Here is a 19932-nt window from a genome sequence, read left to right on the forward strand (position 1 = left end):
GGCAGACACATGTACACACACATATAAAATAAGGATGTAAAAGATATGAAAAAAAAAAAAAATCGAACAACCTGACCTATACTGACATCGGTAGACCACTACACCAAACAACTGTATAAAATGCAATTCTCTGCAACGGCACACAGGACATTCACAAGGTGAGATTACCTGCTATATTCTAAAACAAGTCTCAATGAATTTCATTTAAAGGAGTGAAATCATGTTTTCTGACCCATGATGCTACTGAATTAGAAATCAGCTAACAATAAGATACCTAGAAAATCCTCAAATATTTTGAAATTATACAACAACATTCTAAATAACAATGAGTAAAAAGAAATCACAAGGGAAATTAGAAATGTTTCAAAATCAATAAGACTTAAAATATTTCAAAAGTTGCTCCATGCAGCTAAAGCAATAGTTAGAGGGACATTTATACCATTAAATGCTATGAGAAGAAAGTTTTAAATGAATGACCTAAGGTTCCACCTTCAGAAGCTAGAAAATGCAAATTTAGCCTAAAGTAAGGAGAAGAAAAAGAAATAACAGAGAAAAGCACCAGTGAAATAGAAACAAGACGAAGCAACAGTAAAAACAAAACAAAAGACTGGTTGTTTGAAAAGACTGGCAAATTTGACAACCACTAGCAAGAGTAATGGGAGAAAGGAGAAAACAGGAATGACCGATATTAGGAATACAAGAGAGACTCTATCACTACAGATCCTCTAGAAACTACAAAGATAATAATGAAATATCAGGGGTCATTTTATGCTGACACAGCCAACAACTTAGATGAGGACAAGTTGCTTGAAATCCATACCTACCAAAATGGACTCAAAAAAGAAACTCCAAATAGCCACATATTTACCAAAAAATGTGAGCTACAATTAATAACCTTCTAACAAAGAACATCTCCAGTCCTGATAGCTTCATCGATGAACTCTATTAAACATTTACAAAAGAAATAATGCCAATCTTATACAAACTCTTTCAGAAAAATCAAGAAAGAATACTTCCCCAATAGTTTTATGAGACCAGCAGAATCCTGGGATCAAAACCTAATGAAGGCATTATATTAAAATTTTATAGACAAATATTCCTACCAATGTAGACTAGTGAACTGAACCCAGCAATATGTAGGAAGTGTGGTTTATCATAGGTTGAGCTTAATATTCTAAGAGTTATTGATGTATTTTACCACATAACAGGGAAAAAACCATATGATCATCTCTACAGGTGCAGAAAGCATGTGACAACATTCAAAACCCACTCATGATTTAGAAAAACAAACAAGCAAGACACTTCCCTAAAAACACAGGAAACTACTCCTTCAACCCGACAGAGCTACAAGACACATACACAACGAGCACCATACTTAAATAGGTATGCTTTCCCACAAGATTGAGAACACGGGGAGATGTCCGTTCTCACCAAAACTACTCAATATACGGAGGTCCTAGTCAGTATGATAAAACAAGAAAAATAAATAAAGGCATACAGATTGAAAGAATAAAACTGTTCAGTTGTGCAGGATGTGAGTAAGTAGAAAGCCCTACAGAATCTAAAAACAAATAAAAAACTAGAACAAATAGGTAAATGTAGCACGATCTTAGGATACGAGTTAATATACAAACTCAATTCTATTTCCACATATTTTCAATGAGAAAGTAGAAAACGATACTTTAAAAATGACATTTAACGATACTTTAAAAATTGTATCAAAAAATCAGAAATTAAATAAAATGAACTAAAAATATGTGTGAAATTTCTGCACTAAACCCTACAAAATGTTGTTGAGAAGAATGAAAGAATAAATAAATGGATAAACCATGATCACAGACTGAAGACACAATACTGTTAAGATGTCCACTCTCCTGGATGGACCCTTAATGCAATCCAAACAGAAACTCCAGCAAGATTTTTTTTTTTTTTTTTTTTTTTTTTTTACAGACTTATAAGCTGATTCTAAAATCTCTACATAAATAAAAAGGACCTGGGGAACAGGGAGGGGAAAAAAAAAACTGAAACGGAAGAAAAGATGCTGGTGAATTTACACTACCTGCATTGGGGACTTCCCACACAGTACGGAACCAGCACTGTCGTACCGGTTCAAGGACTGATAAAGCAATGTAACACAACAGGGTGCAAATACAAGCCCGCACAAAAAAGAACAGTAACTGAATAAAAGCACCCAGATTGACGGGGAAAGGCAAGTATCCAACAAACGATGCTGTAACTCTAAGGCAGGCATCTGGGGGTGTGAACATCAACTCCTACACCTCATTCCATCCTTAAAACTTAATTCGAGATGAACCCCAGGACTAACCATAAAAGCTAGGATCAAAAAATCTTTTAAAAGAAAGCACAGAATACCCTCACAAACTTGAGGAAAGCAAAGATTTCTTCAGATACAAAGCCTTCACTAAAAAAAGTTGACAAATTTGATTTCATTTGAAAATAGCAAAATTTCCCACTCATCAAAAAAACACCACTAAGAAAAGAAATAGTAAACTACAGTCCAGGGAAAAAATATGGACACATGTATGACGAAGCACTTGTATCCATTATGTGTAAAACAAAAACAAAAAAAACTCCAACTCAGTTAAACAACTCAACAATAAATGAGTAAAAGACTGGGAAGATGGTCACAAAAAAAGCTCTACGAATGCTTAAAAAGCACATACCATTAGTCATGGGGAAATAAATGCAAATGAAACCGCTACGTACGTTCGCCCGTCAGAATGGCTAATTTCAGAAAGAGAGACCACGTCAAATGGGGAGATGTCATACAACTAGAACCCTCATACTCAGTAGGGACGTGAAATGATGAAAAAATTTGGAGAACTGTATTTTCTCATGAAGATCAACATACATATACCCTATGACCTGGCAATTCTCCCTCTAGGCAATGACCCTAGAGAAATGACAACATATGTGTACAAAAGATTTATGCAATAATGTTCCCAGAGCCCTTATTCATAATAGTTCCAAACTGGAAACAACCCAAATGTCCACGGACAGGTACATACAGATAAACGACAACATTTTAATTCGATAGAATACTATGAAGCAGTAAAATGAAATAACTGTTGACACACACAATAGGCATGAATTTCCAAAAATGATGTTTGTTAAAGTGGAGGAAAGAAAACAGTAAATACTATAGGACTACATTCATATGAATTTTGCCTATGAACAGGCAAAAACTAACCTAGGACGAGAGAAATCAGAAAGTAGGGGTGGGATGACAAAGGGTCACAATAACATTCTGTTATCTTATTCTAGCTAGTGGTTACATTATTGTATCTAAACTATACTTCAACAAATCAGCATCTTAATTCTTCATTCACTTTCCCCACCAAAAACACATACACAGAGTATAGATATCATTACTAGGCAGCTAAAAGGGGCTCTTGACACATAGGTGAGAAATTACAAGTAAAAATAAAATCACTGAGAAAATAAACAGTACAAAGATACCCAACGACAGCACACGCAATGAGTTCATACTTATGGTTAAACTCCCGAGTGCAGCCTTCATAAAGTAATCGTTTGGTTCTGGATTTGAGTTTTTGGTTGGTGCAAAATTTACCTATGTCCGAAGACAAATACTTATTTTATACTTTAAGTTTCTTAAATGAGTTGCTAATTGCAACTAAGGGAAATCTCATAAAACCTACAGTTAAGTAAGAGTTATTAAATACAGGTTAAGATACTTTCAATTTTAAGAAGGGAAAAGATTTATCTACTCTTTTCTGAAATGCCCCCCCCCCCATAATTTTGTTAAAAAGTAATTATAGCTCAGTTTGGGAGAAATGATAGGTTTCAGCCCATAGTAGCTTCACTGTGGTTTTATAAGGCAGAGATATGCATGGGAAGGGGTGAATGTTTTCTTTAGAAAAAAAGAAAAAACTGGCGGATAAAAAAAACAACAAAAAACAAAAAGATTCCAAATGGAGAAAGCAGTAGCCGCCTGTACTGCGGAGAGAGAAAACACAAAGGAGGTTTCATGCCCTCCAACTCTATTTCAAATCGACTGGCTAGAGCTACCTTGAATGCTGGTGAAGCTAAGGATCCCCAGGCTGTGCTCTGGTTCAAGGGGAAAGGGGCCATGACTGAGAAGCTCGCTCCGTGGATAAAGGCAAAAGGAGTCAGGATGCTTGTGTGGTGTTTGCCATCCCTTCCTTAGCGGGAGGAGGCTGACTGTGGCTGCCAGATATTGCCCTGCCTAGAGCTCAGAGAATAAGGCAGAGTGCAGTAAGTTACAACCAGGTATGAAAGATACAATTACGGATGTATTTTTAAATCTTCTAAAGAAAATCGTTTGGTATTAAAAGCCTACGTGAAGGTGAATTAAAGCCAAGAACCATCATCTTCAGTTCACTGGAAAGGACACCTGGTGGCAGCATCGCTAAAATGCAAGGGGCAAAATACAAAGTGGCGCGGAAATCGTCCTAAGTGGCAACAACGTGTTTAAACTACAACCCCAAGGTGTCTGGTGCAAAGATCACACACCATCGGGTATTGATACATCACGTTCATCTTACACCAGAGACAAACTAGATTACAAAACACATGATTATTTTCACATTTATATAAAACAAAAAGTAGATCAGGATGCGAAACTGCCATCGTTCACTCTGTTAAACTGACGCAGTCTAGCGATCTGAAACCAGAAGAAAATTACTACAACAATCTAACATTTTGAAAACCTTAACTGCAAGGGTTTTGGACTGACATCCCTGCCGTCCATGCCACCGAGCTAGGAACCAGAACTGAAATCTGCCGAAGGATTACGGAGTCAGTTGATATTCTTGCCACAAATCGCCCAAGTCAAAAATTCTTTTCTCCCGTCGGAACTAATTGTTTTGAAAAAGCCGTTTACTGCAATCCTGACCTCTACTGCCCACAGCTGCAGTACTGTTTACTGTGACGTGGTTATATACACTCACTGTGACAGACAGAGGCTGAACTTTCGGATTCTACTGCTGAAATGAGGCACGGTGATTTGATCAGCTGTGTCACACGGTAGACATACGGTTTCCAACATGAAGCCTTAACTCTGCCCATTAAACACACACTCGTCCATACAGACAGTCCAGGGCAAACTATACCCAACTTTTGAAGAAAGCAGACGCCTAGGTTATTAGTGAAATTGTTAATGGAGACACTGATTTCAAGTAAATACAAAGTGAGCTACCAACAGCTGTGGTGAAATAAGTAACACAGGCTAAATAAATATATATGTAAAAATATAAATAAACAAATCAAGTTTCCCTATTTTACCCGTTTTCCATCTTTGGTCTTCTTTAAGTTCCAAGTGCCATCTGGCAACTTCTCAAAGAACTTTCTTGCTTTTGGTGCTTGGTCAAGAATGTGAGCAGGTGGAATACTCAGAACTTCCACTATTTTATTCATCTGATCTACCTGTATTAAAAATAAAAACAAAAACGCCTGTAACTTCTACTGCAGTACATCCTGCTTCTCCTCACCAGTTCATTCGTTCATCCACAAATTTTATTATTTTCTTTTTAATTTTTTTTGTAACGTTTTATTCATTTTTGAGACAGAGAGAGACAGAGCATGAACAGGGGAGGGTCAGAGAGAGAGGGAGACACAGAATCTGAAACAGGCTCCAGGCTCTGAGCTGTCAGCACAGAGCCCGACACAGGGCTCGAACCCACAGACCGTGAGATCATGACCTGAGCCGAAGCTGGATGCTCAACCGACTGAGCCACCCAGGCGCCCCTCATCCATAAATTTTAAACAGAGCATCTTGCGCATGTCAGGCACTCCTCTTAGGCATTGAGCACACGATAATGAACAAAAGAGATACAGTCCCTACCCTCCTGGAGCCCACCATTCCACACAGGGCAGGGCAGACAAACAAATGAACACGTAAAATCAAATAACCATCCAAAAAAAAATCCCACAGGCTTAATAAAGTGTGGACCAAATAAAGTATATTCTTAAGGGCAGGTTCATTCACTCAAATACCAAGTGTCTCCTATATGCCAGAAGCCATGCTCAGTAGAACATAGCAGTAAACAAAACAGATAAAAAAAATCCCTGCCAAAAAGTTCGTATGATAGGGGAAGAGATCACTAATGAACAAACACATAATGAAATACATTATGTCAGATGACGACGAAGAACCGTGAGGAAATTCAAAGATGGAGGGTGAGAAGGGGCACTGCAACCGAAAGCAGGGTGTCACCAGGAAGAGGGTATGACAGCAAAGACCCAGGCAGGGAGGGAAGGAGCCATGCGCTCCCTGGGGAAAGGGCATTTCAGGCACGGAGAAGCACTAATGCAAAGGCCTTAGTACTATGGGCCTGTGGCTACTGTTTCCAAGGGACCACAGAGTAAGGCTGCGTGCTGGTCCAGAGAGAGTGAGGGGAGGCAAGGTCGTAGAGAGAGCGCTGGAGTCACAGGGAATGGGGGATTCTTTGAATCACTCAAAGAACTTGGCTCTTACAATGGGTGAGGTGGAAGCCACTGAAGTTTCACATGATTTAATAAAATACAGTTAATTGTATCTCATTATGTTTTAGTTAGAATTAATACAATTGAATTTAATACCGTGTAAGCTCATGAGAAAGATCCTGATTTACAGGATAATATTAAGGATAACAAAACAATACCAAACACACACTATGCCAGTTACTGCCCAGGACTAGCTCACTACTCCTGTAGTTCAAGTGAATTAAAAGGATGGAAGGGACAAGTTTCTGACGCCATATTAAGAGTTGTATAGGGGCGCCTGGGTGGCTCAGTCGGTTGAGCGTCCGACTTCGGCTCAGGTCACGATCTCACGGTCTGTGAGTTCGAGCCCCGCGTCAGGCTCTGGGCTGATGGCTCAGAGCCTGGAGCCTGCTTCCGATTCTGTGTCTCCCTCTCTCTCTGCCCCTTCCGTTCATGCTCTGTCTCTCTCTGTCTCAAAAATAAATAAATGTTAAAAAAAAAAAAAAAAAAGTTGTATAACCCTGTGTAAGTCATGGTCTTTCTTTTCTTATTTATAAATGCATGGACTGATCAAGATCTGTAATGGTTAACTTTTCTTCAAAACACAAAAAAAACCACAAGGTTTTAAAGCCAATGGAAGTCCAATTCCTCTGACTACAAGAGAGCATGGCCTCTCCCGTGCCCTCCTAGGCACTGCCTCTGACTTTCCAACACCTTCTGAGAACAGACCGGAAACCCATGAATTAAAAGAATTACATATAGCCTGTAGCTCTAAAATTCTATAATCGTTAATTCACCCTAAATTACTCAGATCAAATCTCATCAAGGCTGCCAGCCATCACTTCTTAAATTCTAAATCGTACCCTCAAAATTTACAGCAATGATGACACTGTTTTCATAGTGGCCCTCGTGCCTTTGTTACCTTTTTCTGTTATATTATACTTAAAATCTGTAACATTTAAACCAAAATGTGTAACATTTTCTAATCTAACTTATTGTTCTCCTTATTAGCAGATGAAAAGATCTCGCTTCCCATCTCAAAATCCTAAACTCACCATTATAATAATTGAAAAACTTTTTTTTTTTTTTAATTTTTTTCTTTTCAACGTTTATTCATTTTTGGGACAGAGAGAGACAGAGCATGAACGGGGGAGGGGCAGAGAGAGAGGGAGACACAGAATCGGAAACAGGCTCCAGGCTCTGAGCCATCAGCCCAGAGCCTGACGTGGGGCTCGAACTCAGGGACTGCGAGATCGTGACCTGGCTGAAGTCGGACACTTAACCGACTGCGCCACCCAGGCGCCCCTTGAAAAACTTTTTAAATGAACAATATAAATTCAAAACTGACCCAACATTTGAATATTTAACTTGATTATAAGCAGACGTCTTTTCCTAAAAAAATTTTAAGATTACACAAAGATTAAAAACAAAAGGGAATTATGAAAACAGAAACAGAATTTAGAAAGCAATCATCATATACCTCATTGGCTCCACTGAACAGAGGTTCTCCAGTGTGCATTTCAACCAAAATACACCCAAGGGACCACATGTCGATAGCAAGGTCATAAGGCATTCCCAGTAGCACCTCTGGAGACCGATAAAAGCGACTCTGAATATACTGGTATATCTGAAATATATTGCAATATCATATTAAATTCCAACATAAGTTTTGTTTAATTGTGCTCAACACTGAATTAAGAACATTTATCTGGTATCAACAGAAAAAATAATTGGCTAACTCCTAAGTTGGGGTTCCATTTACTGATTTCACCTTTATGCTACAAGTATCATCTAAACAAACATTTCAAGAGAGTGGTTAATCACACTGTGAAATGCAAAACATACAATTCAAGCCCTTTCATTTAGTCCAATCCTAACTGGCAATCAAGATACACCTTAAAACAATTATGTTTTGTTAGAAAAAAGACATTATTGAGAATAGGGTCTCCCTATTAATTACTCTTTCCTGCCATGGATAGCACTTGGTTTGCCACTAATTTAAGGACTAAACTGTATTTTAATTAACCTACAGAATGTACTTCAGCATCAGGTCAAATAAACTCAGTACAATGTAAATGAAAATTCAGACATCTATTACTGTACTGGGTTCACAGATGTATCTGAGAAACACCCCCATATAAAATGCAACCGGAGGGCATTCCTGATCAATCACTTCTTCTCTGCCCTGTCCTCCTCCACCTCCATTTGAGAATTCTTAGGGAAAAAAATCTTGAAATGGATAATTTTCAGTGAAGTAATCTGAGAATGTCCCTAGAGACCAATTCATTTTCAGCCATCATAAATTTGTATTTAGAAACATCAGGAAAGCAAACAAAGTTTTACTCAAAAAGAGAAAGAAAGAAACAAAATCCTCCTAACTAAAGCTCTTCACACTTAACAGTCCAATTAGGTGGCCAGCGGCGTGGTGCTTTCTCACGGATGCTTTTGTGGCTCCCACCTAAAACTCTAGCCGAGTCCCCAAAAACAATTTGATGCCCCATAAGCAGATCAACCCCAAACCTAAGGCCTTGTCAGAATGAAGAAAGTGAAATTCAAAGGGAGAGGTAAGAAGTATTACGTTTCCAAGTTTGTGGAGGGCCAACAGCATCGGTAAGCCCCAACGACTCCCTACATCTCAAAGGTCTCATTTCCCAGCTTACGTCTGTCACTCGTCTATTCGGTTTGGTCAAAGCAGCGGCTGGGTCATCTACAAGGCTGTGCACCCAAATCCCCTGCAACATGCCTGCTGGCCACCTTCTGAGACGGAACCAGTAAGTGCAGGGCAGGGCAGGGCCACTGGGTGTGCGTCTCAGGAAGGATCTCTCACTCTCACCTGACACGCTCACATAGTTTAAACCTCATGGAGCTAAAGGGATACTTGTCTCAATTTGGCTGGAGAGGCACAGTAGTGTTTGATATTAGATCACAACATAGGATTTAGGTTTAAAAGGTGAGGGCGTAGAAATTTTCCAAATCTAAATCTATTCAAATGATGTTCAAGATGGGCATGTATTTCCCATTCACAATATACTTCATCCCCATCAACAATTACGCACATCTCTTGATTTTCAGAGGCATCTGAAACCCCAAACTTTGCTTCCCACTCCCCTAAATCTCAATCAGTGATCTACAGAACACTGCTACCATAAGACAAGTTGTAGAAAGTAACAAAAAGCCTGATAGTCCTGTTAACTGGCTATGAACCTCCACAATTAAATTAACCAGCCATGCTTAAAACACAAAAAGATTGTGCAACAGAAAAGTTGCACAGGATAAGAAATCCAATCGGGAAAAACAAAAAGCGGAAAGCCAACATGAAATAGTATCTGAAAGTCAGTTGTGGCCTTTCCTTTTTTCCCCCTGCTAAGAAGTGCAGTTTCAATACTTTCAAGTAAATAGCAACAGTGTCTGAAGTAAGTAAAACATCATCAAATGGGGATCTGACTTCCTTTCAAGAAGAGAGCAACCTATCACTCCTATTCTATATGCAAAACCCGCTGTTAAGGGTAGCTTTCATTAACGCTAGAAAGAATAGCAGGAAAAATCTTTCTTCCATCAGCCAAATCTAAATCCATTTATTGCTATAGACAGGTCTGTCTTCAGCAGTCTGAGAAAAACCAGTTTGGACATGTGTCAGAATGTATACAGGGCAGAAAAGATTTAAACTTATTTATCAACACAAGTATACTAACCGTGTAATTTCTATACAAGATCACCATGTGTAATGTAAAATTACCTGTATTTTTCTTAACTTACCAGTTTTTGGAGAAACACATTTATCTTGATCTTTAGACAAATATTTCATAGCAAGGATTCAATGCTCTAGTATTGGAATAGCCCCAAATTTATACTAAAACCTCTACTTGGAAAATACACAGATCCACGTAATATTTAATTCGCTCATCTCCTATTCTCTCTTTTAGGCACACAGGTCATTTTTTAAACCCCATTCTAAAAAACCAATACCTTCTCATTCAAAACCTAACTATTTGCATTTGAAGAGATACTTCCCCAAAATAGGTTTCAACACAATGTGATTCAAGCAGCACATTTTAAAGAGAACCATCCTGTGATTACCTCTGAATTGTATACATATTAATAACATCTCAAATATCTACCTACACTTTTACCTAATTCTACTTTAATACACAAGTCCTGAAATATACTTACCCTCTGCCCCAACTGACAGGAACTGCCAAAGTCAACGATCTTGATTGCACTGCGTTTGGGGTTACAAAGAAGGATATTCTCAGGTTTTAGGTCACAGTGAATGATACTAAGTTCTGGAGTCGCGAGGAAAAGCAGTGCAGTGCACATCTGTTGTGCAAATTTTCGTGTTAGGTTCAAAGAGACACCTCGAAAATTGGTGTTCCTCAACAAGTCATAGAGGTTGTAGGACAGCATTTCAAAAACTAAACAGAGATGGTTTCGAAACATAAAGTGGCGCTTCAAATGCACTGAAAGAGGAAGAAAAAGTTTCATTTTAAATTATATATACCAATAAGATGAGAATAATGTATGCATGCATGAACTCTCAAACAGTCTAACAACATTTCCACGTCAGATGTAGAGTGAAAACCAAGTTGAAATTTGGAGATCGGCATTGTGCACTAACAGCACATTCTGTAACCAGTCAGGAATATCTAGATTGTTCACCTGCTAATTAAACAGGTGTCGTGCCTGCCAATCAGCAATATAACGTGAGAAGTATCACCAAAATGCTTAGTTTAAAAAAAAAAAAAGAAATCAGGTCTGAAAACACACATAGCAAACTGACAAACAATACTGAGAATACTTCAGTGACTTTCTGCTCACTTCTATGAGAAAGTATTTTTTACTCCCTGAGAGCCCAACCTTACAACTTCATATAAAGCCCCACCCACTGGGATCTCCAGGTTGTGACCATGCTGCTGTAGGCGGCTCTCAGGCTCTGATATATATCCATATTCCGCTTTGCTGAGCCTTGGATCTCACTAGTAATTTCCTGTAACAATTGTCAAAGGAAGGCACAGATCTTTTTTCTTTTAGGCAAATACAACAAGTATGTGAAAAGCATGCTTTACAAGAATTAGAGTTCATAATCAAGGCATTTGATTATGTTCATCAAACTGGTACATGGGATATCTTGTGCACAACTGAAGGTTTGGGAAAACTTGAAAATAAAGCTCAATCACAAGAAGAAACTGTAAGCAGGCTCATGAATGAGAAAAAAAGGGTACAGAAGCCATTATATGCGATCAGTGTTGACCTCTAAAAAGGCTTAATACACACTAAATTGCTTCAAAGATTGTGCTTTTAGTATTAACACTGACTGCACATCAGATGAGGTCATTCAATAAAGTGATACCCTTCACTATAAAATTCTTATATATACCAAGCTGAACACTTGTTACTCAACTGGAATGACATAAAACAACCATCTGTCAAGGTTACCTTCATTTTGGTCTCTTAGTTTCACAAAAAAACAGGTTTCTCTACAGATCTATCTGGAGTAACTATGACGGTATTCAATCTCTGGTCCCCAAAAAATGGGGGATACACTGTGTGCTCCTGAATGGCCTCCCCAGGAGCAGGGCCCGTCAACATTGGTTTCACATCATTCTTGATACAAACAATCCAAAGCTGGGATAAATAATACAAATGCTAAACAGCTCTATAGGAGTCTACAGTACAACTCAACACTCTGAAAATAAAAAGAATCCTTAAAGGTTACATAAGAACGTGTAACATCTGGGGCTCCTGGGTGGCTCGGTCGGTTAAACGTCCGACTTCGGCTCAGGTCACCATCTCCCTGTTAGTGGGCTCGAGCCCCACATCAGGTTCTGTGCTGACAGCTCAGAGCCTGGAGCCTCTTTTGAATTCTCTGTCTCCCTCTTTCTAACCCTCCTCTGCTTGCTCTCTCTCTCTCTCTCTCTCAATAATAATATAAAAAATTAAGAAAAATTAAAAAAAAAAAGAATGTATAACATCTGCTCTTAATCAGTGAAGCGCATAGGTTTAATACTATAAACAGAGCTCCATGGGCAAGAAGACACCCCAGCAACATGGTCAAGAGTTTTAATTTGATGAAGCAGTAGCCACAAAAAGAATGTAGAAAGTAACTGATGTCAAAATTCCAGTGTAATTACAAAAATTCCTTTAAGAAACTCTGTGATTACAAAGTTCTTCGAATGGAAGATCAATCCGCTTGGTTCCACCTGACTTCCCAATTCATTACTCATTTACTGAGTAACTACAATGGGCTGAGCACTAAAGACATTGTCAAAGAAAGCTCAAACACAAATATATTTATGTATCTTTTTCACCGAACTTTGGGGATACGGTTGTGTTACCTTTTTAACTGAACTTTGTTGAGGGTCAGCCAAGACTTTGTTCTAAACCTAAAGTGAATTTTAACTAGACCCATGACAGATACCAAATAATCCACGTGAGCAATTATGCTGCATGGTAAAGAAGACTTTTTTTTTTTTAGGCTCAAAGACCTAGGACTACAAACTATTAGAATAAATGATTCTTATCAATCACTTCAAAACAAAAAGAAGTTACTGACATCACAAAAGAGAACATGACTTTGAGACATCTTAAACTTTAAGTGTCAATTCTCCTGGAACGGCTATGTCTAATCTTAAAGTTTTTGCTTGTTTTCCAATATAGAGCCTCAGTTTCTTGAGACACTGTGCATTCACCACCTTCCTAAATAAAAACTTTAAAAAAAAAAAAAACGCATCCCAAAAGCATCTATAATAATTGATGCCATTAATAATCATTAAAGTCAGTTTATTAAAAACAAATTGACAGCCATTATCATATACACCTGAATAACTAACATTTATTGAATGCTTACTGTAAATTTGCCATGTTTTCTTTCCGTAAGACAGAATTCAAATGTAATGCCATCAACATTTTCTCTACTACTTAAGCAAACACTCAAAACACAAAACACAAGAGTGAGGAGGAAGATGTTCACAGATTATAAGTCAAGTATCCTTCAAATGTCCTTCTTGAGCTTCTAAGCCCTTTGAACGAAAACAGGCTCAAATTTACACATTATAACTGACACTGAACAGTAAATGTTCAGTGAGTATGAAAGGTTTTAGGGGCACCTGGGTGGTTCAATCAGTTAAGCATCTGACTTTGTGGCTCAGGTCATGATCTCACAGATCGTGGGTTGCAGCCCCGCGTCAGGCTCTGTGCCGACAGCTCAGAGCCTGGAGCCTGCTTCGGATTCTGTGTCTCTGTCTCTCTCTGTCTCTGTCTCTCTCTCCCCCTCCCCCACTTGTGTTTCTCTCTCTCAAAAATAAATAAACAAACAAACAAAAAAAAAAAGAAAAGGGTTTAAATAGACATGTTATTACTATGGATTATATCAGGTTTTCTCTACAGAGAAGAAATTAAGAAAAATTAATAATATTAAGGTCATTTTACTGTAACACTAGGGACTGAAGGCGGTTTCATAAAGGAAATCTGATCTTGGTATCTGAACCTTACATCTTTAAACATTTTTTGTTTCCACCATTTTGGGCACACTAAAGAATCATAATGCCCACTTATTCATAAAAAGATATTTATTAAATAAAATTTAACCTCATGTTTATCAAGTCAGGCCAGCATTTCTGGAAATGAGTTGCTATGTATACATGCCTAGAAAAACTTCTATAGTTAGTTGATCCTAAGGTCTCAATCTTAAAACTTGATGGTATTTTATATTTACTCTTGGTAGCAATTTGTTTCTTGGCACATAGAATAATGGGATCTTACAATCCTCGGCATCTTAGATTTGACTGAGAACAGTATTAAACAAGGTATATTCAGATGTTGTTGGGCCCATATATCAACTGACTTCACTATTTCCAGAATTTTTCTCTTTTTTGTTTTCAGGAAAAACACTGTAAGACAAGGAAACAAACACAGGGTCTAGATTCCAGCAGAGGTAGGTTCAGATGCTAGCTGCAGAGCCCCTGGGATCCTGGGTATGTTACACTTTGTAAACACAGTCTATAATCTAAGGACCCTACCGCTTTCCTTACAGGACTACTCTATTACAGATGATGGAAGAAAAGCACAAGGAATATGATAGGAGTTCAAGAAATAGTGGCTATTACCTCTTTTCTGTTGTAATAAGTCTTAACAGCATCTAATGCTGTCAAACTGACAGATAGCCTGAGGAGGAGTCTGAGAACTTGGCTCAGACATTCCAAAACTAGTTCTATTATTGTAATGTATTTGGCTTACTTCTAATTTCTGAGGGTAGGAGAAACAGTTAAAGTTGCTAAAAAGAGGACCCCTGGATAAAGTGCATCATTACAGCAAACAAATGGCACTAGTAAGTTGCAAAACACGATACTATTCTTGTGTTTCTAAATTATACACCACGAGGAATGCACATTCCCCAAGATTTAGAATATTACTGCCAGATCGAGTAACCGACAAAAATCTATGCCCTCCAACAGAAATAAACAGTTGAATTTTTAACCTATCACTTTAAAAATTAACATATTCTCATTCAAAAACAACCATGAACTCAAACTTCTGGCCCATGTGAGGGCACATGGCTTTGTGTGCCTGTTTGTTTACCTATGTAGTATTTCATTTCAGTGTCATGTTTGTTCATGAGCTCAAGAAGTCGCACTTCTATCTGGGCTTGATTCAGAAAAGCCTTCTTGTTCTTTATTATTTTAATGGCAACCCATTCTTGCTCCACACGATCATATGCTTTTACAACCTAAAAGAGAAAAAAGATAAATAATTCTCTACTAATGGCAACAACTGCACGACATTCTACATTTAACTTTAATTGTATATTTACCTAATTCTCATTCTTCTCATCTCCCTAAGATGAGGTCCTGTTCGTTTCCATTCAGTCTCATCCATTTACTACTTTACAGTCAACTTTAAGTCAACCTTTTCAGTTACATTTCTTTTGTATCCTTACAGTATTTCTAAATATCCACAATATTGCCTTCTTAACAAAAGCCAGATTTCTCCAGAAACAAATTTACATCATGACAAGTGCTTTGCTTTTTTACCTTTTTTACTAAATGACACTATAAAACAATTCTCCTAACCTTTTAATGGGAGAAAAACCTGGTTTAAATCTCAAGTATATGTGTAAATTATTTATTTTTTAAAGTTTTTTTAATGTTTATTTATTTTTGAGAGAGAGTACGTATGAGTGGTGGAGAGGCAGACAGAGAGGAAGACAGAGAATCCGAAGCAGGCTCCACGCTGTCAGGGCAAAGCCCAAAGTGGGGTTCACACTCACAAACTGTTGAGATCATGACCTGGGCCAACGCTGGACACTCAACTGACTGAGCCACCCAGGCACCCCTCAGGTAAAATATTTAAAATAAGGTTCTGAGTCATTTGAAAAATGCAGAAAGCTTCCTAACCTTAAGTTAGATTTTCACAAACACGGGTATATAACAAAAGAATAGGTTTACTTAAAAAAAATAAATCTAATACAAATTACTCAGAAAGTTCCATGATATAAGGTAAAAGCCACAATTAGTGGATTTTGATAGTTTTAAAGTAGGAATCAATGCTAAGGAAAGTGGAGTGTTCATAAGCAAATCACCATGTACACCTCTCATCTTAATTTTACTCATTTAAAAGGAGTTTCACACTACTAACAAAGAGAGTTACATAAAAATTAGGAAATCGGGGCACCTGGGTGGCTTAGTCAGAAACATCCAACTCTTGATTTTGGCTCAGGTCATGATCTCACGATTTGTGAGATCAAGCCCCAAGTCGGGCTCTGGGCCAACAGGGTTGAGCCTGCTTGGGATTCTCTCTTTCCCTCTCTCCTTGCCCCTCGCCCATTCACGTACTATCTCTTTCGCACACACACAAAATAAACATTTAAAAAACTCAGGAAATCAATACATTGATAAAAGAGAACTATCCACAAATCAGAAAGAGCAATCTGGTTAAATGTTAATTTATATTTATAATACATACAATCTGAATAGGCAAGAGTTTTTATACATTTTCTAGGATATTCAGAAAGCCTGGAGATAGATGTAGGTAGAACTCCAGGTAATTCCAATTTGGAGGCTGAGTACCACTAGAGGACAGGAAGAGAATGGAATGTATGAAGATTTACATCAGTCAAGGTTAAATATATCGTCAATGGTATATTATAAATGGTCCAATTAAAATCAAACTTGGAGGAGTGCCTGGATGGCTCAGTCGGTTAAGTGTCCGACTCTTGGTTTCAGCTCCAGTCACCATCTCGCGGTTTCGTGGGTTCAAGCCTCACATCAGGCTCTGTGCTGCCAGCTTGGGATTCTGTCTCCCTTTCTCTCTGCCCCTCCCCCACTTGCGCCATCTCTGTGTCTCTCAAAAAAATAACTTGTTAAAAAAAATTTTTTTTAATCAAACTTGGAATGAAAAATGCAATTATTTCTGGTTTCATCCAATTCTAGAAAAAAGAGTATCTACTGTCTTTAAAATCGGAGGCTACCCCTATAAACATCTGACCAAGCGGTTTTGATATTCTTCTATTTCACTGACTATATTGACGGCACCAAGATTTGCAGTTCTACGCCTGGATCCTAATGGTCTCCAGGACAAAGGCCACTAACGGGCCCAACTATTTACTGACTTAGCAAATAGTTAACCGGCTAAATGCTAAAGCAATGGTTTCCGACCCTGAATTACACATTCAACAGGCAGCTTGAAAAAATACAAACGCGCAGAATCCAGCCACAGAGATTCTGGTTTAATTGGTTTACAAGCCCAGGTGGCAGTCCTTTCCCCCCAACATCCCCCCCCCACCCCCTGCCAAAGCTCCCTGGGAAATTTCAATGTGCAATCAAGACTCCTAACCATTGGCTAAAGAAATGAAGGAGCACCTTACTTGATAAGGATCTGGCAGAGTTCAGAGAAAATCTGATCAAGTCAGTATGGAAGACATTACCCGGTGAGTGACAGGTCCTGAACCTGAACACGCGTGAGCCTAAGGCAGGCATCAGTCTAACCTGATGAGATGGAGTCTGAGGTCAACGGGTCTCAATTTTCAATCATTTAACTATGCTCGCTTGCTCTTAGGAATTAAAGTATGAGAAAATCAAAGTGAAGGGGAGGAGAAAAACATCGCTCTGAACTCAAAGACTACATATTTAGGGAAAACCAAAAAACCAAAATGGAAAACGAAGTTTAGAGAGTCGGCTGTATGGCACAATTTCCATGGTGAACAACACAGGGGTTAGAAAACTGTCCTACTGAAGGCAGATGCCCAAGTAGCTGGTGTGATTTTCAAGGTGGAGCCAGCAATCCCTGGATCTAGGGTGCGTGCGGCCTTACTAAAAGCTGGGCCTCAGACACGCCTTTCCTTAGGAGACCCTGAGAGAGAAGGAGCTGCTTCTGACAAAAGAAGTAATACTTCATAAAGAGGGAGTCCCCCAACACTGAGAAACCCCTAACTCAAAGAAAAAGAGGTTACAAATCAAGGAGAAGGTCCCTGAGTTCTTTACAAGTACTGCAACTACTTGGAATTTGAAAGCGGGAAGGGGCAGATACTATACACAGGTGGCACCAGGGCCTTGAAGAGCCACACTGGAATTACAGAGGCCTCCTAGCAACCTTGTACGTATTTCCTTACAGGTTTAATAGCTGAAGATTTTTCTGGGTCTTTTCTGGGTGGCTGCTCATGGCCCACAGTACATTTTTTGTCCTAAGTGTGATCAGACGCATGCACAGGCTGAAAAAAAGGCATTATTTTTCCTTCTCTCAGAGCAGGAATGGGTAAATAGGAGCACGCGGGTTCCATAGTTTTAAAAGGCCCCAAAACAAAACAAAACCATTTTTCTTTAAAGGTGGTTCAGGAAAGTCATTTTGAAACCCATTCTATCCTCATCACTGAAAAGTCCAAAGAAGTGTTTGAACTGCAGGTTAGTGATGGCCTCACCACACAAAGGGCGTGAGGCAAAGGAGACTGGGATCAGCAGTAAATCACACCTCACACCAAACAGAGCTTGGGGACTCAATGAGATAGGACTGACAAGTGGGAGCAGCTAGCGGGGCAGGTCCACAGCCAGAGAAAAAGTTTCTTCAAAGTGCAAGGATGAAGGTGCGATGGCTCTCGGTCTGAGCACAACTGATGCAAGAGACCGCCATATTTAGGGTTTTGCACCCTACGCTGAGGCTGGGCGGGCAGGTGAGGACGGAAGGGCTGTGGGTGGAGACGAGGCCAGGAATAAAGAGAAACACCGAGTTCTATTGGGGAGCCCCTTCCTCCTTTTCCTGCTAGAAGCTGCTAGAAGCTAGAAGCTAGAAGCTGCTGAATGATCCTTTCCATCACAGTCACGGTATCAGCCGTGCTGGTACCGTGAGAACGGGAAGAGGAAACCCTGAAGACCATGTGCCCACTTCAAGGCCTGATAACAGAAGGTAAGTTGAGAGAAAAACCAGGACACAGCCCCTGGCTTTCCCAGCCTCTAAAAAAGTGGCAGGGCACCTGCTGTGCCAACTGAACTCTTTTCTTTTTGAAGAGGAGTATCAGATAGGAAGGTAATTATCTCTTGCATCCATAGTGAAGAATCATCCAGAGACCATACACCAATCCGTATGAAAGGGGCAATACTACCTGTTAGCGATTCCGATCAACTCATGTATCAGTAAGGTAAGTACTTGATAGCTCTGGAAAGTAAATATGGGAAGTCTAATGGAGTTTTTAGAGCTGATGCAGTTTTAGTGCCTTTGAAGGACCATGATAACCCCAAATACTTACATATCTGCTGTTTACATCTATTTACAGACATTGAAAGTGTACTACTGAGGAAAAGGCATAACGACATGATTCACTAGGAAGCTCTAATTTAGGAAATACAGCATTTTCCATTAAATTACCTGTCCAAAGGAACCTTTGCCTATCAAGGAGTCAATTTCGTAACGATCCATCCACTTCTCTCCGTTTTTTACAATATAATCATAGTTATCATCATCATAACCATCATTGTAAACCTTCCGCTCCTTCTTATGACTAGAATCGTCTCCCTGGCCCTGTTGGTGTCTTCGCTTCTTTTTTGCATAGTAAACCTGAAATGAGAATGTACCGGTGTTAAGTGTAGAATTTAAATCTTTGGGGGTGAGGAGGCGCCATGTGCACGTGCGTGTGTGTGAGATATAGATCAAGAGTATACGCGAGACAAATGTGCCATCAGGAAGAAACTGATGAATTTTTATTCCTTAGAACAAATACAAAAAAAATGAAATAAAGAATTTTCTATAGTTGCTATTTGAATTACGTAATGACACTGATATATAACCATTGAAAAACGTCTACGGTGAAATTCACCTTTAAATTATATTGTTTATACATCTTATCAACAGATGCTAAGTGACTAGTCAAAGTATCCCATTCAAGAAGACTAACAGAGTCTGATTTATATCGATTTCTTAAACTAGAATATAACTTGTATACAATGAGATGGCATAGCTTGTACGAGTATAATATGAGGGATGGGG

At 38.9% G+C, this 19932-nt stretch overlaps 1 protein-coding gene across 2 annotated transcripts in view; it reads right to left on the bottom strand.

Annotated features, from left to right (window-relative positions):
* The window catches only part of DYRK1A (dual specificity tyrosine phosphorylation regulated kinase 1A), a 155945-nt gene that overhangs the window by 13105 nt on the left and 122908 nt on the right, over positions 1–19932 (bottom strand). For both annotated transcript variants that reach the window (XM_040483927.1, XM_040483928.1), the window contains 5 exons: positions 19315–19503; positions 15040–15187; positions 10636–10922; positions 7946–8092; positions 5287–5427 (listed from right to left, as the gene is read on the bottom strand). In XM_040483927.1, the coding sequence (XP_040339861.1) occupies positions 5287–5427; positions 7946–8092; positions 10636–10922; positions 15040–15187; positions 19315–19503 (912 nt within the window). The remainder of the gene's footprint in view (positions 1–5286; positions 5428–7945; positions 8093–10635; positions 10923–15039; positions 15188–19314; positions 19504–19932) is intronic.

This window comes from Herpailurus yagouaroundi, unplaced genomic scaffold (assembly GCF_014898765.1).
Source record: "Herpailurus yagouaroundi ecotype Mexico unplaced genomic scaffold, PumYag 162, whole genome shotgun sequence".
Lineage (NCBI taxonomy): Eukaryota > Metazoa > Chordata > Mammalia > Carnivora > Felidae > Herpailurus > Herpailurus yagouaroundi.